The 22,649-nt window shown below is 43.7% G+C and overlaps 1 protein-coding gene across 1 annotated transcript in view; it reads right to left on the bottom strand.

The window, feature by feature from the left end:
• lrp1bb (low density lipoprotein receptor-related protein 1Bb) overlaps window positions 1-22,649 on the bottom strand; it is a 634,358-nt gene that overhangs the window by 482,216 nt on the left and 129,493 nt on the right. Inside the window, exon 2 of the mRNA XM_080786185.1 lies at window positions 18,937-19,062. Coding sequence (XP_080642311.1) covers window positions 18,937-19,062 — 126 coding nt within the window. The remainder of the gene's footprint in view (window positions 1-18,936; window positions 19,063-22,649) is intronic.

Genomic DNA, 22,649 nt, shown 5'->3' with positions numbered 1-22,649 from the left:
CTCGAGGGCCCCGATGTGTTATCAGAGCTGTGTGGAGCTTGTGGAGGTGTAGGGATACAGAAAACGTGCTCATTTAAATAAGCTACAGCGTTATAAAATCCTCCCTCCAACCAATTAATACCACTTATTAATTTTGATTTGTCCATTGCCTCACGTACTGTATTATTATCAATTAACATTTTTAAGTTAAATCTACATCATTCTTCAAGTCAGTGGTCAGCAAAACACACTTTCACGTGTTTTAAACCAGGCAGACATACAGTAATATGACCCACACTTCATGACCATACGTAGGTGAGAGTAGGAACGGAGATTGCTCGGTTAGACGGAGAGCTTTGCCTTCTGGCTCAACTCTCTAAAAAAATGTGCTGCCAAAAACAACACTGTCCCATATACTAAGCTAAAGTCATGTATATTTCATATAGACACATGTACAGTACAGGGCAGCAGAACGGAGAACATTGCATTATGTATGCAGAGGGGGGAAGAGAGGGATGGGGGGGGGGGGCATTGCTGTCAAAGATTATGCACAAGTGGTTGTTTGAGTGTTAACCCATTTTGGACTGAAGTCGATTCTGAATCCTAACATTGTTCTGAAAAACCCATGTTTCTATATGTCAGTGGGGCTCAACCTTTTTCATGTCAAGGACCCCCAGAATTATCTCTATTGGGCCACGGACCCCCCCCACATCTCAAAATATGTAGTTCCAGGGACCCCCCCCCCAGAAGCCAATATTTTAGTTAAAAATATTCGCTCTGAAATATATATATATATATATATATATATATATATATATATATATATATATATATATTCAAAGATTTGCACCACATTTTCAAAAGCATAACATAATGCTTAAAACACCAAAAGGGGTTTCCGGCAAAAATGGGTTAAAGCAACGTACACTCCGACAGGGATACAACCTAGGGTATGTTTTCTGATGAGTCAACAGAACAGAAGAGGGGGGTGTTATGTAACACGTCTCCCAGGCTATACGAAGACGCAGGCGAACGGGCGGAAGAAAAAGGCAGAAAAAAGGCAAAGCGAAAAGAAAACGCTACATAATGCAACGGGCCCTCGTGTCCTTCAGCTCAATAACAAGGTGCTGTAACGCTACATTACCTCCTAAACCTCCATCCGACTGGGCGCCTGGGCGTCCCACTCTCTCTCTCTCCCGGGGACCGGCAGACGCATTTGTAATGCATTTATTTCAATATGGGACTCGCCAGATAAAATAAATACCTTCACCGCAGGAGGCTGATCGGAGAGAGAGAGAGTCCCCCAAAATACACACAGACTGCGCGCAGTTTAGTGTCGCGCACGTACGGCACGCACTAGGCTAGCTGGCTGGCTGGCGGGCGTACCGGGCCTACATGTGTATTCAGTTAGTGCAGCGCGCGGCACGCACTGAGCTAGCATGGCTGGCTGGCAGGCGTACCGGGCCTGTGTATTCAGTTAGTGCAGCGCACGTACGGCACGCACTGGGCTAGCTGGCGTACCGGGCCTGTGTATTCAGTTAGTGCAGCGCGCGGCACGCACTGAGCTAGCATGGCTGGCTGGCAGGCGTACCGGGCCTGTGTATTCAGTTAGTGCAGCGCACGTACGGCACGCACTGGGCTAGCTGGCTGGCGGGCGTACCGGGGCCTGTGTATTCAGTTAGTGCAGCGCATGGCACGCACTGGGCTAGCTGGCTGGCGGGCGTACCGGGGCCTGTGTATTCAGTTAGTGCAGCGCACGGCACGCACTGGGCTAGCTGGCTGGCGGGCGTACGGGGCCTGTGTATTCAGTTAGTGCAGCGCATGGCATGGCACGCACTGGGCTAGCTGGCTGGCGGGCGTACGGGGCCTGTGTATTCAGTTAGTGCAGCGCACGGCACGCACTGGGCTAGCTGGCTGGCGGGCGTACGGGGCCTGTGTATTCAGTTAGTGCAGCGCATGGCACGCACTGGGCTAGCTGGCTGGCGGGCGTACCGGGGCCTGTGTATTCAGTTAGTGCAGCGCACGGCACGCACTGGGCTAGCTGGCTGGCGGGCGTACGGGGCCTGTGTATATTTAGTTAGTGCAGCGCGCGGCACGCACTGGGCTAGCTGGCTGGCTGGCGGGCGGGCGTACCGGGCCTGTGTATTCAGTTAGTGCAGCGCACGGCACGCACTGGGCTAGCTGGCTGGCTGGCGGGCGGGCGTACCGGGCCTGTGTATTCAGTTAGTGCAGCGCGTGGCACGCACTGGGCTAGCATGGCTGGCTGGCTGGCGTACCAGGCCTGTGTATTCAGTTAGTGCAGCGCACAGCACGCACTGGGCTAGCTAGCTGGCTGGCTGGCTGGCGTACCGGGCCTGTGTATTCAGTTAGTGCAGCGCGCGGCACGCACTGGGCTAGCTGGCTGGCTGGCGTACCGGGCCTGTGTATTCTCAACAGTCCGCAGCTTACAAAGAGGTTTATTTTTATTTTTTATCAACAACCCCAGCAACGTTTTAGCACTAATGTGGGCTAACAAACACCTTTCGTGAAACAAAAAGGAAGACACTTCCACTCGTGTGGATTTTCACACTTTCACAAAGCATTGTGAGCTTGCAATGCAAACCCAGGAGGACCTTCTAGCTGTGAGGCGACAGCAATACCAACTGTGCCATACCGTGCCCCCCCGCCTGCGGTAATTTCACATGAGTAATTATGTAATTATGTTTCTGCCTTTGTTATAATTATGTTCTTTAGAGTTCAACGCCTGCCTTTAAATGGCATGTGGATGTGAGTGAACTCATCTGATCTGAAGAAAATAACACACATTCTAGTAGTGCTGCACACACACAGAGCCACAAGGTAAACACACTGCTTACATTTTAACATAACGTCATGTAGTAATCATTCACTTTGTGAATTTCTTGCACATGAAGTTCACACTCCTTGTCAAGTTTTATTTAGCCTCTTGTTGACAAACTTAAACAGGACCTAGAGAGATGGAAGACCATGAATATATCCTTGGCGGGAAGAGTGAATAGTATAAAGATGAATGTTCTACCCCGTTTTGTGTACTTGTTTCAAGCATTGCCAATATTTATACCTGTGTATTTTTTCCGTAATCTGGACAAACTCATGTTATCATTTATATGGGGAGATAAATCTCAGAGAATTAAGAAAGAAACCCTACAAAGATCCAGACCTGACGGGGGACTCGCCCTTCCCAACTTTAAGTACTATTACTGGGCTGCTAATATATCCAAGTTGGTCAGTTGGGTTCACAATCCTGATTTGGACTGGTGCCAAAACGAAGCCAGTTCATGCTTGGGCACATCTTTATTGGCTCTTATCACATCCAACCTACCCATTTCCCAGAACCGCTATACCTCCAACCCTATTGTTAGGAACACCTTGAAAATATGGTCCCAATTCAGATCCTCTTTCAACCTCAGAGAACTTTCTCCCTATAGCCCGATACGTAATAACCACCTGTTCACCCCCGCACTGTCAGACCCAACTTACTCTCTATGGTCTAGATCAGGACTCGTTAGACTGGAGGATCTCTACGTCAACGACATTTTTGCTAACTTCAGGCAACTATCATCTAAATTCAATCTACCTAACTCTCATTTGTTTAGATATTTCCAGATCCGCCACTTCGCCCAGTCACATAATCCTTCTTTTCCTAACATCTCTCCCAAATCTGGAACTGAATCCATCTTAGATGCCCCGTTGCAAAAAAAAGGCCTTCTGTCTTATATTTATAACATTATCTCTAATTTAAGGACCACTTCTCTTAATACAACCAAATCAGGCTGGGAAGGGGAACTAGGTGAAACCATAACAGATGAGACGTGGAGTAACGCCCTCACTCAGGTAAATAGTAGTACCTCATGTGCCAGGCTAAACCTAATCCAACTTAAAGTTCTGCACCGCTCTCACTACTGCAAAGCTAAACTAGCTAGAATGTATACCAGTGTTGACGACAAGTGTGATAGATGCCACATATCCCCAGCTAACTTAACACACATGTTCTGGTCATGCTCCCAATTAACACAATATTGGACTGTTATATTTCGATCCTTATCAGAAATGTTTAGTATATCCTTACTCCCCTGTCCTGAAGTGGCAATCTTTGGTGTACTTCCAAAAAATATTAAGTGTAACAAAAAGGTTCATAACTGTATAGCCTTTCTATCACTACTCGCTCGAAGGAGAATCCTCCTAGAATGGAAATCCCCACTCCCCCCTAAACCAGACCATTGGCTGAAAGATACCATGCTATTCCTGAATCTCGAAAAAATTAAATTCGATCTACGTTGCTCTCCAGGAGGATTCACCTCCTCCTGGGGTCCGACAATAACCTATCTGGAGAATCTCTCAAGTCTGCTGATCGTCCCATAGACCAATGGTTATAAACCATGTTGTTCCCCTCCTACTCCGCACACCAACCCCACTCCTTATACTTCCGTCTATTTTTCTCTCTTTTCTACTTCTCATATATCCCTGCTGGCTATTACTACTAATTACCCTATTGAAATAAATGTATAGAAAAAGGCGTCAAAGTTCCAAGTGGGAGGGTGGGGGGTCGTTACTCGTCCTGTCTCTTGTTCCGTTTCGTTTAGTCTAATTTTTGTTTTGTCTCAGTGTCAGTTTTGTGACCAAACCAACTTAAAAACAACTCTGTCCATGTACTACCAGAACTGTCCTGTTCCCTGTCTGTTCTCTGTATTTGTATGTAAAAATAGAAAAAGAAGCATGACATATGTACTACATTACTTCCTGTCTATAACCCTATTCTATGCTCAATAAAAAACTCTAAAATTGAAAGTTTTATTTAGCCTTTATTTAACCAGTAAAAACACATTGAGACTGAGTCTCAGTGCAGGGAACTGAGTGGGAACTGGGCAGAAACCAAAGAGGCAGAAATAAAATCACACTTCAAAGCTGTCAAATTATAATAATATAAATAACAGCCAATAAAATAATACATCCATGACAATACCTCAAGAAACCTATACTATTATACAACTCTAAATGGTACACTAACAACTAGAAAAAGTGCCCCTCAGGGCACAGGTCATCTCCACCAGGGCAGGTCAGGTTGTGGCCTCCTGGTGGCGCTATAACCTCGGGACACAGGTCTCCACCAGGTCAGGTCAGGTTGTGGCCTCCTGGTGTCGCTAAAATATGCCAATGTGAAAAGGGTGGCATTTTCTTCATACGCCTTGAGTGGCAAAAAAGATTTGAGGCATTTTGTTCCAAAAATGTGTTTTGCAAAAATACCTGTTGGTTATAACAGGCCAATGTGGAAAGGGTGGGATATATATATATATATATATATATATATATGTATTCCTCAGGCTAGTAGGAAAGTCTGTGAAAGATTTCACGTAAATCACACGCTGCGTTCATGATTTGAGGCTCTTTGTTCAAAACGGGCCAATCATGCAAACTTAGAAAGACACTGTTCAAATCAAATCAAATCAAACTTGATTTCCAATAACCAAGGTCAAACCAAAGTGCTTCACATCACAGAGCATAACAAAAAAACATAAATGGAGGCAAAAAAGACGTCACATTGTAGGCTCTACAGACCCGAACCCACTTTTATTCAGCTCTAAAATAGGAGTATGAATCGGCCCTTATAGGGTTGACAGTACAGTGCAATGGGTCTGGTCAACAAAATTCGCTACACCACCAAGATACCCATGTACCACCTGTCTAAATACTTCCTTAATGTCAACAAAGTCCACACCCACAACACCAGAGGGAGTGCAACAACAAACCATGTGCAACCCAGATTCAGCACAAACAAGGGACTAAATTAATTTCGCTCCTATGCCACCAAAATGTGGAACGCCCTACCAACAGTCATTAAGACATGCAAATCCCTTGACTCCTTCAAAACTGCTCTCAAAGGGCACCTACGGACGGCTGCAATCCGTGTGTGCGTCCGTACATATGAGCTTTCAATTCCAACCGATAGACACAATATGGATATCTGTGGTGGATTCCCTACTTTCTCATGTGGATTTCAAATTGCTTATGATGTGGATTTCCTGCAAACAAAAACAGTAACAGCCAGAGCATGAAGGACAGGACCTACCGCACAAACGAGTAATGAGGGAAAATAAATAAACAATAATAAATAAAAATATGTGCCGGCTGTTCACTTGATTTATGGATTTCTATTGAAATATGGGTTATACTGTATAGCTCCACAGCTTTGCTGTGCTTGGCAGCAAGCGTGCGCGCGCGCGCACACACACACACACACACACACACACACACACACACACACACACACACACACACACACACACACAACACTCTCTTAGCTCATTTAAAGGCACAGATAAGGGTTTGAACAAAGCCCACACTGCTGTGGAAAAAATAATATGCCACCCAACATGTATCTTCGGAACGTGTAGGCAGATAAAGGATAAGGAATTGGGTTATGGTTATGGAATTATATCTACAGCTGTGTATATTAACCCATTTTGGGGCGAGAACCCCTTTTGGCGTTTTAAAGCATTATGTTATACTTTAGCCATTGAAAAATAGAAGATCTACAAGTTCATAGCGCGGCACCGAGTGCCGCGCTATGAACTTGTAGGTCTGCTATTTTTGAAAAAAATCGTGAAAATGTGCCTCAAATCTTTGATTTTATATTATTTCAGAGTGAACATTTTAACTCAAATCTTTGCTTCTGGGGGGGGGGGGAGGTCCCTGGAACAACATATTTTCAGATGGGGGGGGGGGGGGGGGGGTGGAGGCATATTACATATAATTTGTGGGGTCCTTGATATGAAATATTGAGCACCACTGATATAGAAACAAACCGATTTCAACGTCAGGCCAAAATGGGTTAAAAATAAAACCGAGTGATGCTCAGCTGATCAACAGCCAAGCCATTGTGCAAGTTATGTCGTGATAATTGGTGTGGACGACGGCATAACACAAAACAAGAAGGGAAAGAAGTCAATTACTATAACTTAGTCCAAAGTACAGTGTGTGAAATACAATACAGAATGTTGCAATCCCCGGTAATCAGGCTCCCCGAGTACCAGAATGCTGTGGTTTGTCTTCCTCCGGGATGCGGCTGTCTTTTGTCTGTTAGTGTGTCAACGATACTGATGAGCTCAGTGAAGAGAATGGAGAGTCTTTATAAAAAATGTTCGCTCTGAAAGAATATATATTCAAAGATTTGTGCCGCATTTTTAAGATTTTTCAAAAATAGCAGACCTACAAGCTTGTATAGCGTGCCACGCTATGAGCTTGTAGATCTACGTGCAACCTAGTGTAAAATTACTTATACTGGATCTCTTGTAGTCCCTTCTTAACATTTTAGCCTAGTTTATATTCGTCAACAAAATTGTCAATACATTTAGTCATAGTTTTAGTCATCATAGCTTAGTTTTCATTTAGTTTTCGTCAGTGGAAAAAGGTAGTCAACGAACATTTTTCTATAGTCGACCAAAACAACACTGGTCTCATCTCCTCTCCACCAATGACTAAAAACAACACTGGTCTCATCTCCTCTCCACCGATGACAACAACAACACTGGTCTCATCTCCTCTCCACCAATGACTAAAAACAACACTGGTCTCATCTCATCTCCACCAATGACTAAAAACAACACTGGTCTCATCTCCTCTCCACCAATGACTAAAAACAACACTGGTCTCATCTCCTCTCCACCAATGACAAACAACACTGGTCTCATCTCCTCTCCACCAATGACTAAAAACAACACTGGTCTCATCTCCTCTCCACCAATGACTAAAACAACACTGGTCTCATCTCCTCTCCACCAATGACTAAAAACAACACTGGTCTCATCTCCTCTCCACCAATGACAAACAACACTGGTCTCATCTCCTCTCCACCAATGACTAAAAACAACACTGGTCTCATCTCCTCTCCACCAATGACTAAAAACAACACTGGTCTCATCTCCTCTCCACCAATGACATCAAAACAACACTGGTCTCATCTCCTCTCCACCAATGACATCAAAACAACACTGGTCTCATCTCCTCTCCACCAATGACTAAAAACAACACTGGTCTCATCTCCTCTCCACCAATGACTAAAAACAACACAACACTATCTAAGCCGGCATGTAAAAATAAACAAAATAAAATGAGTACTCAAAAAAAAATCCCCGTTGCAGGCCTGATACTGCTGTCCATAAATATGGCTTCAGTCTTGTGAGTCAAAGGGCAACTTACAGTTCAGAAGAATGGTGGTGTTGTGTGGCCTACACATGCAGGTGGAAGGTGAACAATGGCTGGGCAGAGAATGAGAAGAAGAGATGAGGGGCAGGTCCCACGTTGCCAGAGGAAGGTTAAGAGCGTTGCCTGGTAGTTCAACCCGCTATCTGGGATATGTCTTGCTTCAGGCGACGTCTTCAGGAAGGTTTTAGTAGCTTTAGGAGTTGACTGCTTTAGCTAAACAGGCTACCTCCTCCTAGCTCCCACTATCATGAATCTACACTGTCCAACTAGCTTAGCCAACTAGCATGCTAACAGCATGTACACATGCAGTCAAAGTGAAGCTGGAAAACGTCCTTGTAACTCCTTGTTGAAACCACTGTCCATCAACCAGTCCAACACTTGTAACTCAAAACAACAGATTACTTTTTCACTAACCTGGTCAACTTATAAAATAAGTAATAACATGTGTTACATTAATTTATCTTCACAAACATTTCTCCCTCTGTCCTGCTCTGCTCTCCCTCCACTCCTAATTACTCAATGCCCCACACCTGCGCCCAATCTACTCACTCAAGCACTCACAGCTCACACACAATTCCTTCAAGTAAGTAAGTCAATGTTTGGTATTTAAAAAAAAAACAACAGGGAGAAAAAGTGCAAAAGTATTGTCATCAAAATGTACTTAGAATTAGACCTTTCTGCATAAAGAGTTTACTGTTGGTATTTCAGTAAACTCTTTATGCAGAAAGGTCTCATTTCAAATCTGCAAATCTGATAGCATAATCTGCAAGCTGCTCAAATAGCTTGTAGATCGGCTATTTTCAAATATCAAATTGCGGTTAATGTATTATGTTTTGTATAATAATCAAAATCTACAAAGTTAAAAAAAAGTCTGTACTGTAAAACCTTGTAGAAAATTGGAAATACTCCAGTAAGAAAGTAAAGAAATAATAATAATAATAATAATAATAATAATAATAAATAAAAAACCTCAACATGTATTTTACTATGAGTCTTTGAAACGGTTCCCCCTCCTCCATGCTACGTGTCTTTAGGGTACAGTGAGGTACTTTAGGTACAGTGAGGTGGTCTTTAGGGTACAGTGAGCGTTGAGTGGGTCAAGCCTTGGTCTCACTCATCAAACAGCAGCCTCTGAGTCTTTCCTGACCGATGCTTTTGAAAGCAGCCGGCTGCTGACCCCCTATTATTTTATTGACCAGTCCTCTGGGGCAGTGCTTCTCAAACTTTGTCATATTAAAGTTTGATATGACAATCTTTCTTGACAATCTTTCTGAATCCCTCATGGAGGAGGGAGAGGAGGAGGGATGCTCACAACAAGCGCCCCGTTAAACCATTCTGGCCCGGGAACCCCCTTTTGGTGTTTTAAGCATTTATATGTTATTCTTTATAGCTATTGAAAAATTAGCAGACCTACACGCTCGGAATGTGGCATTCAGTGCCGCGCTACGAGCTTGTAGATCTGCATAAAAAAAAAAAAAAAAAAACGTATCGCTAAAAATGTGGCCCAAATCATATATTCATTCAGAGCGAATATATTTGCTCTTGGTGGGGGTCCCTGATGAAACAACATATTTTCAGAAGGGGGGTCGATCGGCGGCCAATTATTTCATATATGTTTTTGGGGGTCCTTGACATGAAAATGTTTGAAAACGACTGACAGAAACATGAGGTTTTTCAAGAAAACTATCAGGATTTAGAAGACATTATTTTGTGTAGAATCGGCCTCAGTCCAAAATGGGTTAAGCGAGGCGTATACTACAGTATATACTGTACTGTCGATATATACCCAGGGAGCTAGACATTATGAGTGAATGTTTTAATAAAATAAAAATGAAAGGGATGTGTTGTGGGGAAGTGAATTATGGGCACTCGCTGCTCCTAATCTCTAATGCACAGTAAACAGGCTGTTCTAGAGTGTCCCTCGGCAGCCAGTGGGCAGCCCTGACATTTACACTTCCCCCGTATAAACGCACAGAGTAAACTACGCTATAGTAATGTGATTAGCTGGAGCCTCGATGGCCAATAGGCAAATTTGCTTCAGCGTTTTATTATTTTTCTTCCATGGGCTTGTTGCCTGCCTGTTGTTTCAACTACCTGAAAACCACACGAGCCTTATTTCTAAGAAAAGGCCCCAAAAAAATGTGCCGATTTAAAATCGGCAGATTTTCACTCCAAATGACTCAATCAGTGATCGTCAATTATTTACCTGATCTGGAGAAACAGATATTTTATACCATAAAGGTTTTTCTATTGGCATTAAAAATGATGAAATAAAAATATGAATAGTGCAGGTATAAAGGCACAATCCACTGTTAATTAGGGGTGGCCATAAGGGGGTTTTCATTAGTTTTGTTTGTATATGTAGTTCCAGGGACCCCCCAGAAGCCAATATTTTAGTTAAAAATGTTCGCTCTGAAATATATATTCAAAGATTTGCGCCAACATTTTCACGACTTTTCAAAAAATAGCAGACCTACAAGCTCATAGCGCGCCACTCGGTGGCGCGCTATGAGCTTGTAGATCTGCTATTTTTCAATAGTTATAAAGTAGAGCAAAAGGGGCTCCCGCCCAAAATGTCTTAAATGGGCTATTGTCTTGGTGTGGACACTGTTCATTACAGTGGAGAGAGAGAGAGAGAGAGAGAGAGAGAGAGAGAGAGAGAGAGAGAGAGAGAGAGAGAGAGAGAGAGAGAGAGAGAGAGAGAGAGAGAGAGAGCTTCTGTCTCTCTCCCAGGTGCTGCAGGAGAACTGGAGAACTGGAGAATTGCCACTTTACTGAGGTTTTCTTTAGCCATTAACTGGACATCTGGGGCTGTTTCCGCGTGATGATTCCCCCGGATGGCTGGCAATTGGCTGTCCTGTCCCCTCACCGCAGCTCCCATGTGTGAGAGAGAGGGGGGACAACTGAACCCCCCCCCCACACACACACACACACACACACACACACACACACACGGACAGGTCTAGGTAATGAAATACAGCCTACCCACCCCTCCATACACATACACATCACGAGCGCACACACGCACAAACACACTCACACTCACACCCCACCCTCCTCCTCTGTTCTGTCTCCTCGATGTGCTTCCGAGATTCGGCCGATTACATCTCGCTTGGCAGAAGAAGCAGAGGTGGAGAGAGAGAGAGAGAGAGAGAGAGAGAGAGAGAGAGAGAGAGAGAGAGAGAGAGAGAGAGAGAGAGAGAGAGAGAAAGAGAGATAGAGAGAAAGAGACGCGTGGCAAATCTGGCAAGGCAACAGTGTCTGGAAGAACATTAGAATGTGTCTGTGTGTCTATACTGTAGGTCAGTGTTCTCAACCTTTTCACTTCAGACCACGACCGCCCCCAAAATATAATCCCATTTGAACTGCATGGGCAGTTTGGGCACCTCTCACACCCTGATAAGTACAGTATACTTGAAATGTACAGTAGGTGTTGAGGTTGTGACACTTCGGCCCTCATTTAGTGTAACTTCTGCCTTAAATTCGAGCGTGGGTTTTTCGCCGTGCGCCCACTTCAACAGGCAGCGGTGGCCGAACGGTTTGCGAAGCGGTCTTGATATCGGAAGGTCGCTATAGTTCGTATCCCCGGACCGGCACGTTAAAATTACCACAGTTGAAGTGCCCTTAATGGACAAGGCATTGAACCCCTACCATGAAATGTTCTATGAGCAGGGCCTGGCTGTAAACAAGTTATTGAGTTTAGTCCAGTTACCCTGGGTAAACATAGTACCTTTAGTCCAGTTACCCTGGGTAAACATAGTACCTTTCCTTTCCTTTCCAACGTGGCATTTATCAAGGGATCCAAAACAACTGAGCATATAGACTAGAAGAGCGTCGCAGTCCCGCCCCCTCCTACCAGGGCCCAGGAAATGATTCCCCGTTCATTTTCCTCATAAAGACATTTCCAAAAAGGATTTATATTTAAAGACCTTTTAAGCCCTCGTATACAAAGCCCAACTCGAGTTGTGAGAAATCATGACAACAAAACAACATTTTTCGGGCCGAAACAAATAATTAGAAAGAAGAGTTTTAACTTCTTTGTAATTATGTTTTCGGCCCAAAATGTTGTGTTGTGTTTGTTGTCATGATTTGTCACAACTCCAGTTGGCTTTGTCCGCGGCGGAAATGTCTTTCTTTCAATAAATACTTTTTGAAAAGCCTTTATGGAGAAAATGAACGGTTGGAATTCACTTCTGGGTCTCACATCGTCATGAAAGGGGGCGGGACTGTGACGCACTATAACGTCAATTTGGTTGGAGCTTTAATAAATAAATGTGACCGGGGCGGGGACAGTGGTTTAATATACAAGGGGGCCATGGTCATTTTTCAGTTCTTTACTTGTTGACTAATGGAGGAATGAAGGGAAAACAGCGCCCCCTAAAGTCACAGATCACTGCTGAAATCTTTGAAGGGGGAATGCTCTATTTTGACATTTCTGGTCAGTTTCAAATGGTCATATCTTCTTCATTTCCCCCCCAATTTCAATGAGCAATACATCATATGAAAGATTACAGTGTGCAGTTTCAAAATATGTAAAGAACTGAAAAATGACCAGGGCCCCCTTGTATATTAAACCACTGTCCCCGGTCACATATTATGAAACTGCACACTGTAACCTTTCATATGACGGGTGAAACCGAGCGTCATTTCAATAACACGCCCTTAACATAATTGCGAAACGCCCCATAACTGGAATACGACCAAACAACGTATTAAAAGCATAGAGTTATATGATGGAAAGCCAATAATAATAAAAAAAGACCACCCTCTCGCCTCCCCATGCCTGATATGAACATTTATGGAGTGACTGATTATTAATAATATGAGTGAACCTACTGTACTGTATGCTTACAGTACCCAAGACCGTCTCCAATGTCTCTCCATGTCATGGAAATATCCCAGCACGAAGCCGCTCCCAAAATCCTCGGCATGTACCCGTATAGATGTGCTGATGCAAAGCACTGTTTAAAATGAGCAATTTAAGCAAAACATTGTTTTTAATTGCATGATTTTACACCTTACCAATTTAATATGACAATCTTTTTCACATGTATTATTTCTTAGTTTCATCAAAGCTATACATTTTAGGAGTGAATACATAATGTTTAGGTCCAGACGATGCTGTCATACGACAGCTCCTGAACAGACTGAGTTTTGGCGTGGCGTTTACGTCAAAGTCTCGTCAGAATTATGATAAAGGTGGAAAATTGCTGTGATTTAGGCATCAAGTAAAACGCTGCGGTCATGACAGACAGCCCTACTATTTTGTTTTCAATATTTAGCACATTGGCTAAGTGGGCTGAGAACAAAAGAAAACTTTGACAGAAAAAGACTCGCTCACCGTATATAAAAAATAGAAGTAAAACTCCTTGGACTGTGAGACTTAAGAAAATATATTTTATTTTATCATGCTCATAAAGTGCTCTGAAGTGCTCAAAGTGCAATTAAAAAGCAAACGTTTCGGTCCTATAAGACCTTTGTCAGTGATATATCTTTTTCTATAGTTTCATTATATAGATATTCCACTGTTACTTTCTTAGCTTACGCATGTTTCATGATAAATGCTTTTTATGTGATGTATTCACATGCTTTTGTTCTTGCTTAATGTAAGTCGCTCTGGATTAAGAGCGTCTGCTAAATGCCTAAATTGTAAATTGTCTGTCAAAGTTCCCCATACGTTTTTGAGACCACCGTCTACCGTAGTCAAGTTTGAAACAAAGGACGAAGAAAGTGCTTCTGAGACCAAAAGCATGCATAGAACTGTAGGTGGGTGCAGTATGAATATGAAACTGACCCCAGCTGCCCCGAATATCCCACGCTGAAATCATCAAAGTGCTGATCCTACTGTACCACACTTTGCTGAATTCCCCCCCGCTGTGATTGTGATCTCGTACAGTATGTACGGTCGGTGTGTCCTCAGTCCTCACATCAACCTGTACTGTATATATAAAAGGCCCTATAGCTGTTTCTGCATGAGTTCTATGGAGAGTCATCCATGCTGCTGCTGCCCCTGGATGAGGTTGCGTGTGCACACACACACGCACACGCACATGCACACGCACGCACACATGCACACGCACGCACACACGCACACACACACACACACACACACACACACACACACACACACACACACACACACACACACACACACACGCACACGCACACGCACACGCACACACTCTTAGATATAATTCCCCCAATACATAATCCATGATAATGAGCTGTGTCCAATTCCCGAGATAAATATGTAAATATGCGAGGATAGGATATTTCTCTCTCCACAGACGTTGTAAATAAAACAGGGGCCTTTTCCGCATAAATGTATAAATGATAATGAAATGCACCTGGTGGAGATGTAAACGACTTGGCCCCACGGTGCAGCCCCGCACGGAGATCCAATCGTTTAGCCAAATATCACACGGGACAACGGAGCGAGATCATAGGTGCGTGGGGCAGGGGAGCCAATCAGAGCGAGGGGGCTCGCCTGTGGGGGGAGCAGCCTATGGGGTTCCGCGTTACATACATTATACAACCGTGATTCTCAAGGTCTCGGTCGGGACCCACAGCGGCTCAACTGCTAAAATTACAAGTGCTTGTCGTCAAATTACGGTAATTTTGGGGGAAAAGGTGGAGCAACGCTGCAGTACTATACTGTACCACCGCTCTGCTGCTCAAACAGATATGGAGGTATGTGTGTAACAAGCTGACATTTATATGCCAATTTCAAACCACTTTGGTCTGGATGAGTATAATATACCAGTGGTCATGAATTTGTGTAGAGTTCAAAGGTTATAGTTATTGTATTCATATTGCATTATGGAGTAGGATATTTACTGTATACACTGATTTGGCAGTAAACTGATTCTGCTGCATGGGGGGGGGGGGGGGGGTGATATCCCCTGGAACCCCCTCAAGACCCTCAGACCAGTTGTGTACACAAACATTCAGGTTGTTGAAGCTCTGCAGTTGTTATTGGTGAAATATAAAGTACCTACTGTACAGGTCACTAGTTCCGAAGCATGCACGCGCCAACGTGGATTATGCACAAAAAAGCCAAAGCTTGTTGAGCTAGTCTAAAAGAGAAGAATCCAATGCAGAGGTTAGGGAGCTACAGTAACTATGCTGATCATCAATTAATTTGAGGTCTTAAAATGTGGTCCTTTGAAACGGGCAGTGATCAGCACGCCTAGTAATTCATTTTCAATGATTCCTGCGGTTGTTTTTTCTGTACGCGCGGGGAAGTCGAGGTAGCGACAACGCAAGTGTATTTATGTGGGCGCACACACACATGAAGAGTACAATGTAAGTAACATTTTAATATACTTTTCAGGGAAGATTTATTAATCGTGTCCCGGACAACCGGACAAGCCTTAATAATGTCAAGCCCTGATAATAATTGGCACTGGGTGAAAAAATGAGTTACAAAATCGTGGGATTAAAAACTAGACCAGATTTCCTGGGCGCTTCTCTTGAAACCAAAACACCTGGCGTTCCCGAGGCTAGTGACCCTTAATGGCCTTGTGCCTTGAGGGGTGATCATCTGGTCAACATCCTCACCTGACATTACATACATGAACCCTATTGATTGTGGCGACTCCCGTGACCTTCTGTTGCATGACCCTTTAGCTTGCCTCACCAGGCTTTCCACCACCTCGGAGGAAAGCCTGGTCTCTGTTTCACTTCAGTATATGATATATAACCTTTAATAATGTGCTGCTATACGAGCCTCTACTGGAAGAATTCATCCAACAACCTAACGGATGTCCTTGAGCAGGTTCAAGGTGCAACATCACCCAAACAACAAGTCTAGACTTCAGCACTTCAGTTCACTACCTCTCAAACAAACAAACAAACCGCTAACAGCAGAGGCAAGAAAAGCTTAGCACTAAATAACCTGGCTCCCCCATACCTCTGTGACCTCCTCAAACGCCATGTCCCCTCTCGCTCCCTCAGGTCTGGTGATGCAAACCTCCTCGATGTCCCCAAAACCAAACTCCGTACGTGGGGGGACAGAGCTTTCGCCTTTGCTGCCCCAACCCTGTGGAATGCCCTCCCTAAGGCACTCAGAGATGCCCCCACCCTTCAAACTTTCAAATCCACCCTCAAAACCCACCTCTTCAAAATTGCCTTCCCTAGCTAACCCTTTTCACTGTCTTTTAATGTTCTTTAGCTTTTAGTGTTATTTTTCTTTTTTTTTTCTATTAAAGTTGTTTTTAATTTGTTGTTACCTCTGTAAACCCCCCCATGTAAAGCGTCTTTGGGTACTCAGAAAAGCGCTATATAAGTTTGAGATATTATTATTATTATTATTATTATTAAGAAAAGAGAGAGAAAGGTTAAAATGTCATGAGAAAATAACAAAGAGTCCAGAGTTTGTCACTTACTGTAAACCCACTCCATAAGTAACTGCCAGAACTTGCCAAATAAAGTACACGCCTAGGATTTCTTTACAAAATGACTACCGCACTGACCTCCTCCTCTTACGGTGAATGATGCAAACGCATCAAAATAAAGCGCAACAGCTTGATGGATTCACACCAAAGTGAAATGGACGTAAAACATATGAGTTCAGTTGTAACTCCATTTCACTGAGACTAGAGGGTTTAAGTGGCTAAAAGTATGCCGAAAATAATTGCGGTATTTGTCAAAACAACAGTACAACAACGCACACTCTATTGCAGGCTTCCTCTCACACAGGCACACTGGAAGTCCTTACAATAGACCCCCCCACACACACACAGTCACACACACACACACACACACACATGTGCGCGAACACCCACATGCGCGCACACACTCTTCACCAGTCCCAATTGACCACTTCAAACATGTTTTGATTGTTCTCCTGCGTGTTCTGCATGACCGAACACGCCACAACAATGTGAATAAGGCCCTTAATACAAAATAGGGCCCTTAGTTTTGTTATACTACTTAAATCCAGACTTGTTTTCGTAATGTAATGAATGTAGACGAGCAGAAACACACTGAAGAAAAACATATCGCTACTAGCGATTGAAAAACAAGTAATGAGCAGGAGAGGTGGGGTGTGTGTGTGTGTGTGTGGGGGGGGGGGGGTATCAATACCAGAGGCATGGATTACCCCCTCCTCCTCTCCCCCCCCCCCCCACACACACACACCCACCCACAGGGAGGATTTGTTGTGCAGAGAGGTAGAAAAGAAAGTGTAATCTCTTTCTAACCCATTCTGACCTGAGATCAGATTCTAAAAAAAACGTCTTCTACAACATCCTGACAGTTTTCTGAAAAAGCTATGTTTCTATGTCAGTGGTTCTTCGATTTTTTCCAAAAAATAGCAGACCTACAAGCTCGTAGCGCGCCACTCGGTGGCGCACTATGAGCTTGTAGATCAGATTCTAAAATATGTCTTCTATACATCCTGACAGTTTTCTGAAAAAGCTATGTTTCTATGTCGCTATGAGCTTGTAGATCTGCTATTTTTCAATAGCTAAAGCATAGCATAATGCTAACACCAAAAAAGGGGTTTCCCGGGCCAAAATGGGCTAAATAAAGTGAGCGACAGACAGACACCTGGAGGTGTGGAGCAGAGCTCATTGATTGAGTTGCAGCAGACATGTTGTTATCAGAGAGCTGCTGATCTGAAGTCAGCACGGCGTGTCCTTCAAGCTTCACACCGTGAAGGAAAATAAGGAACTTACATTCTGGCTCAGTGGCAAAACAAAATAACACTGTTTGGTGTTTGAAAAAAACAAGAAGACACAGCAATGGTTCTCAACATGTGGTCGTCTGTCTGGGGCAGTGTTGTTTTGGGCAGCACATTTTAGTTTTAGTCATAGTCTGTTGAATAGTTTTCATTTAGTCACATTTTAGTCACCTGGGATGCTTTACTGTTAGTCTAGTTGTAGTTGTCGACTAAATCTCATACGATTTTAGTATTTTATTTTATGCGATTGTGGGCTTGTAGATTGACTATTTCCAGCATGCAACCAAGTGTAAAATGACTTCTACTGGATATCTTTCTCTCTAACATTTTAGTCTAGTTTTTATCTGTTGACGAAATTGTCAGTATATTTAGGTTTAGTTTTAGTCATCATAGCTTTAGTTTTCATTTAGTTTTCGTCAGTGAAAAAAGGTAGTCAAACTTACATTCTGGCTCAGTGGCAAAACAAAATAACACTGTTGTGTTTGAAAAAACAAGTGGATTTACTCTTGAGGTATACTCAAGTATAAGTATTTCAATTCTCAGAAGCAGATAATGTACTTTTTTTTCCCAACCCAACATTGTTTTGACAGCTGTATAGTTACACGAGCTAATCAAAAATATATAATTTATTTCAAAAATAGCCAGCCTACATCATAATTATGTCACAATGCAGTGCATGGCAATGCATTGGCTATTTTCTAATAGCCCAAGTATCGTGTATGCGTCTTCTACCCCGCAGCCAGTGTAAAATACCCGGTAAGCTGAGGCCTCGAGTGGCTTATTGCTTTTCTAAAACGTTACTATAATGTTACAAACATTATAGCAATATTAACCTAATAAAACTATTACATTCACAAAAGTATCTACGCTTTGCGCCACGAGAGCGAGCGAGCCAGAGCCACAACACTTCCTTGGAAAAAAAACGGCACGAGTTCCTCCAACTGTCCTCGACGACAACACAGAGGTTAAAATACAATGCCTGTCATGGAAGGGTTACAGTTATGTAGGTATCACTGCAGTGACAGAAGAATGGATGAAATGGGGAGACTTACAACTCTGGTCCGTTTCGTCGGAGGAGTCGGGGCAGTCCGGTTCTCCGTCACAGAGCCACGCCTCCGGGATGCAAGTGTCCTGGTCGTCGTGACAGTGAAACTCTCCCACGTCGCACAAGATGGCGTCTGGATGGAACACGATGGAGAGAGAGAGGGAGAGGGAGAGAGAGAGAGAGAGGTGTGATGTTATGAGGTGATGAAGGAATGAAGAGGGTGTTCCACATGTTTGATCCGAAAACAAACATTCAATTTGTATTGGACAACATGGCTGCAATGAAGAGGATCACCTTGATCATTTTGGGGGGCGATCAATGATATGGATGATGAAATGATTATCGATGGTATAGGCTAGGCGAGTGATATTTAATGGTGTGTGTCGATGTCAGGCCTTTATTGGGCCTATATGTCCAAAACCGTCACTTTTCAGGGGTTACTGTACTTTGGTCCGACATACCATTGGTCCGATCGACTATACCTACCCCAAAACCCTCACCCTAACCATAACCGCCAGCACGGGGCAGCACACCTAAACCTAACCCCCCCAACCCTATCCCGAGTCGGACCAATTAATGCTCCTTCCAACCAATGATATGTCGGACCAAAAGTATATGCTCCCCCTTTTGAGGAATCTCTGTCTGAATACGTTGGTTTGATATTCATCAAATCCCACATGCTGAAAATAGAGATGCCAGGCTGAAAAAAGTAACAAAAGTTTGTACTTTCTATTCTGAGCATTTCATTATAAGGCCACTATAGGCTATACAGAACAAACAGCTAGCAGCCGCACACTCAAAACACTGTGCAGATATCTGAGTTTACAAACAGCAGACTCAAAACACTGTGCAGATATCTAGAGTTTTAAAGCATAAGCCTTGGACGGTGTGACCTTCACCAGGCATACAAGGACACGCAGCAGTAGACTACATAATAAGGAGGTCCCAGCTGGGTTGTCACTTTGATCGCCAATGCAAGACACCTGTGCCCAGCATTCCAGTGACTACACAGACATCAAGGGAATTGTAGTCCCAAATGAAGTAAGTGCACTAGGTCATATACTTATAACATCAAGGGAGTTGAAGAACTACAATATGCCCTAATATATAAATATATATAAGACACAAGGGAACACCAATATGTGTAGCCTATAAATTAGAAAAATCATAAACAACAGTACAGAGAAATGCTTCACAATACTTGCAGACATCAGTTAGTACGGTAGCTAGCATAGAGCAGTTTACAGTACAATAGGGGTTGTAAGTCTTGGGCAATACTCTGTCTTACTGCCAAAGTGAGACGGTGGATAAGTTGGCCGCCCAGTGTGTCTCTGACAGCTGTTCTCATCTAACAGAGACATCGTGTCCTTTGCCTCTTCTTGGCAAACTGTTAGGGCCGATTCATACTCCTATTTTACCGCTGTTTCGAAATAGTAGTGCCGGAATTATTTCGGCTCGTCAGAAAATTTCAGTAGCACCGAAGAGCCGACTTTAGGACTATTCAGATATTACATACAGCAGCGTATAGACCTGACCCATCCTATTCAGATATTATTAACCCAGGAGGAAAATGTCATTTATTCTTTAAATTGTTTAGTTTTTGTTCCATTCCCAAGACAATTTTGCTGCTGCTCTGAAAATGTGATTAAATCCGTCCTAAAGTCTTACGGCTAGGTGTGCCTGTCATACTCATTCCAGCATGGCTGGAGAGCCTATTTCAACCAATTTATTGGTCAGAACAACTACCTGTATTAATATAAATATTAATACAGGTAGTTTTTTGGGGCGACTCCTCTAAATACCACCAGAGGGGTAGCTCAAGTACTGGTACCAGTGGTTGGGAACCCATGCTTTAACCCATTCTGAACGGGAACCCGTTTTGGTGTTGGCATCATGTTATGATTTAGCTATTGAAAAATAGCAGATCTACAAGCTCATAGCGCGCCACCGAGTGGCGCGCTACGAGCTTGTAGGTCTGCTATTTTTTGAAAAATCGAAGAGCGACTGACATAGAAGACAATTTTTAGAATCTGATCTCAGGTCAGAATGGAAAACTGTCAGGATGTAGAAGACATTTTTAGAATCTGATCTCAGGTCAGAATTGAAAACTGTCAGGATGTAGAAGACATTTTTAGAATCTGATCTCAGGTCAGAATGGAAAACTGTCAGGATGTAGAAGACATTTTTAGAATCTGATCTCAGGTCAGAATGGGTTAAACCTCTGCTTTCACCCCCCTCCCTACTTTCCCCAAGGGGGGGGGAGGGGGTGGCAGTGTAAAGCGTGGTCAACTAAAAAGTCATCACATCGTCTCAGTCATCATCTGTCACAGTGTCGACATGCTTCCTGCCAGCCAGCCGTCTCTCTGGCACCGCTCCCCTCCATCATCGGAGGGTGAGAGTGACACGGGCTTCTTGCTAAAGACTTGACACCGCAGTGTGTGACCCCAACCGCCATGCTATACCCCCCCCTCCTCAGTCAGTCAGTCCCGGGGAGAAGCAGTCATTTGTTTCAAAGCTTAACACATTTTGAACTGAGATCAGATTCTAAAAATGTCTTCTACATCCTGACAGTTTTCTGAAAAAGCTATGTTTCTATGTCAGTCGTTCTTCGATTTTTCAAAAAATAGCAGACCTACAAGCTCGTAGCGCGCCACTCGGTGGCGCGCTATGAGCTTGTGGATCTGCTATTTTTCAATAGCTAAAGCATAACATAATGCTAACAGCAAAAGGGGGTTCCCGGCAAAAATGGATTAACACGCTACTCAAACACGCGAGGGCTCGCATCCCAACCCAATTCCTTTCTTCCTTTCCTTTCCTCTCCTCTCTCCCTCCCTCTCTCGCTTCATGCAGTTCAAACCCGCTTGGCCTCCCCCGGAGTATGTAGTTCTCTCAGAGTAGGTGTCAAAGTGTCCTTGAGCAAGAAGACACTGAAGAACGCCGATAATTGCTCCCGTCGATGAGCAGGTTGGATGGTGCCTTGCATGGTTTTCTCCTCGCCGCCCGTCGGTGTGTGTGTGTGTGTGTGTGTGTGTGAATGTACATTATTATAAAGAGCTTTGGAGAAAAGCCGAATATAAAGCTGATATATATATGCGCAGTATCTCCATGCTGTCTATTTACCATATCTTTCTCTCTCTCTCTCTCTCTCCCTCCCTGTGTGTCTCCAAGTCATTAGTGGTGGGAGTGCAGCAATGAGTGTGATGGCGTTTCTGTTCGGCTGCGTTTGAACGGTGCATGGGAGTGATAATTCAACGCACCACTGGCTCCCCATAACCCCCCCCCCACCACCACCCTCCCCCCCACCACCACCACCCCTACCACCGCCACAGCCCCCCCGCCAGTCGCCCTCCAGCAATATTCACTACCCACAGGGAACGACATCTGAAAAGGTCAAACATCTCATCTCCATTCAACTTCTTCCTATATTCCCAGGCAGTGACGCAATCTATTTGAAATCCGGGGCGATTTTCACTCGAGGTCTTCATTTGACATACTACGGTACTAACCAAGTGCTTTGTGTGTGTTTTTTTGACACAGGGACCTTTCTTAGAGTTTCTTAAGTATCACACTGTCTTTCAGACATTTTTTTTAAGACCTTCAGACAATTTTTAAGTTAGACGGAGAAAAGAGCAGCGATAACAAAACGTCAGTCTTTTGTATTGAGTTTGTGCCTTGAAATGTACTGTAATTCTGCAAACTGTTAATACATATTTCAATCAA

The sequence above is a fragment of the Protomyctophum bolini genome, assembly GCF_963924005.1.
Source record: "Protomyctophum bolini genome assembly, chromosome: 16".
Lineage (NCBI taxonomy): Eukaryota > Metazoa > Chordata > Actinopteri > Myctophiformes > Myctophidae > Protomyctophum > Protomyctophum bolini.
This window is presented reverse-complemented; position numbering and strand designations above follow the sequence as displayed.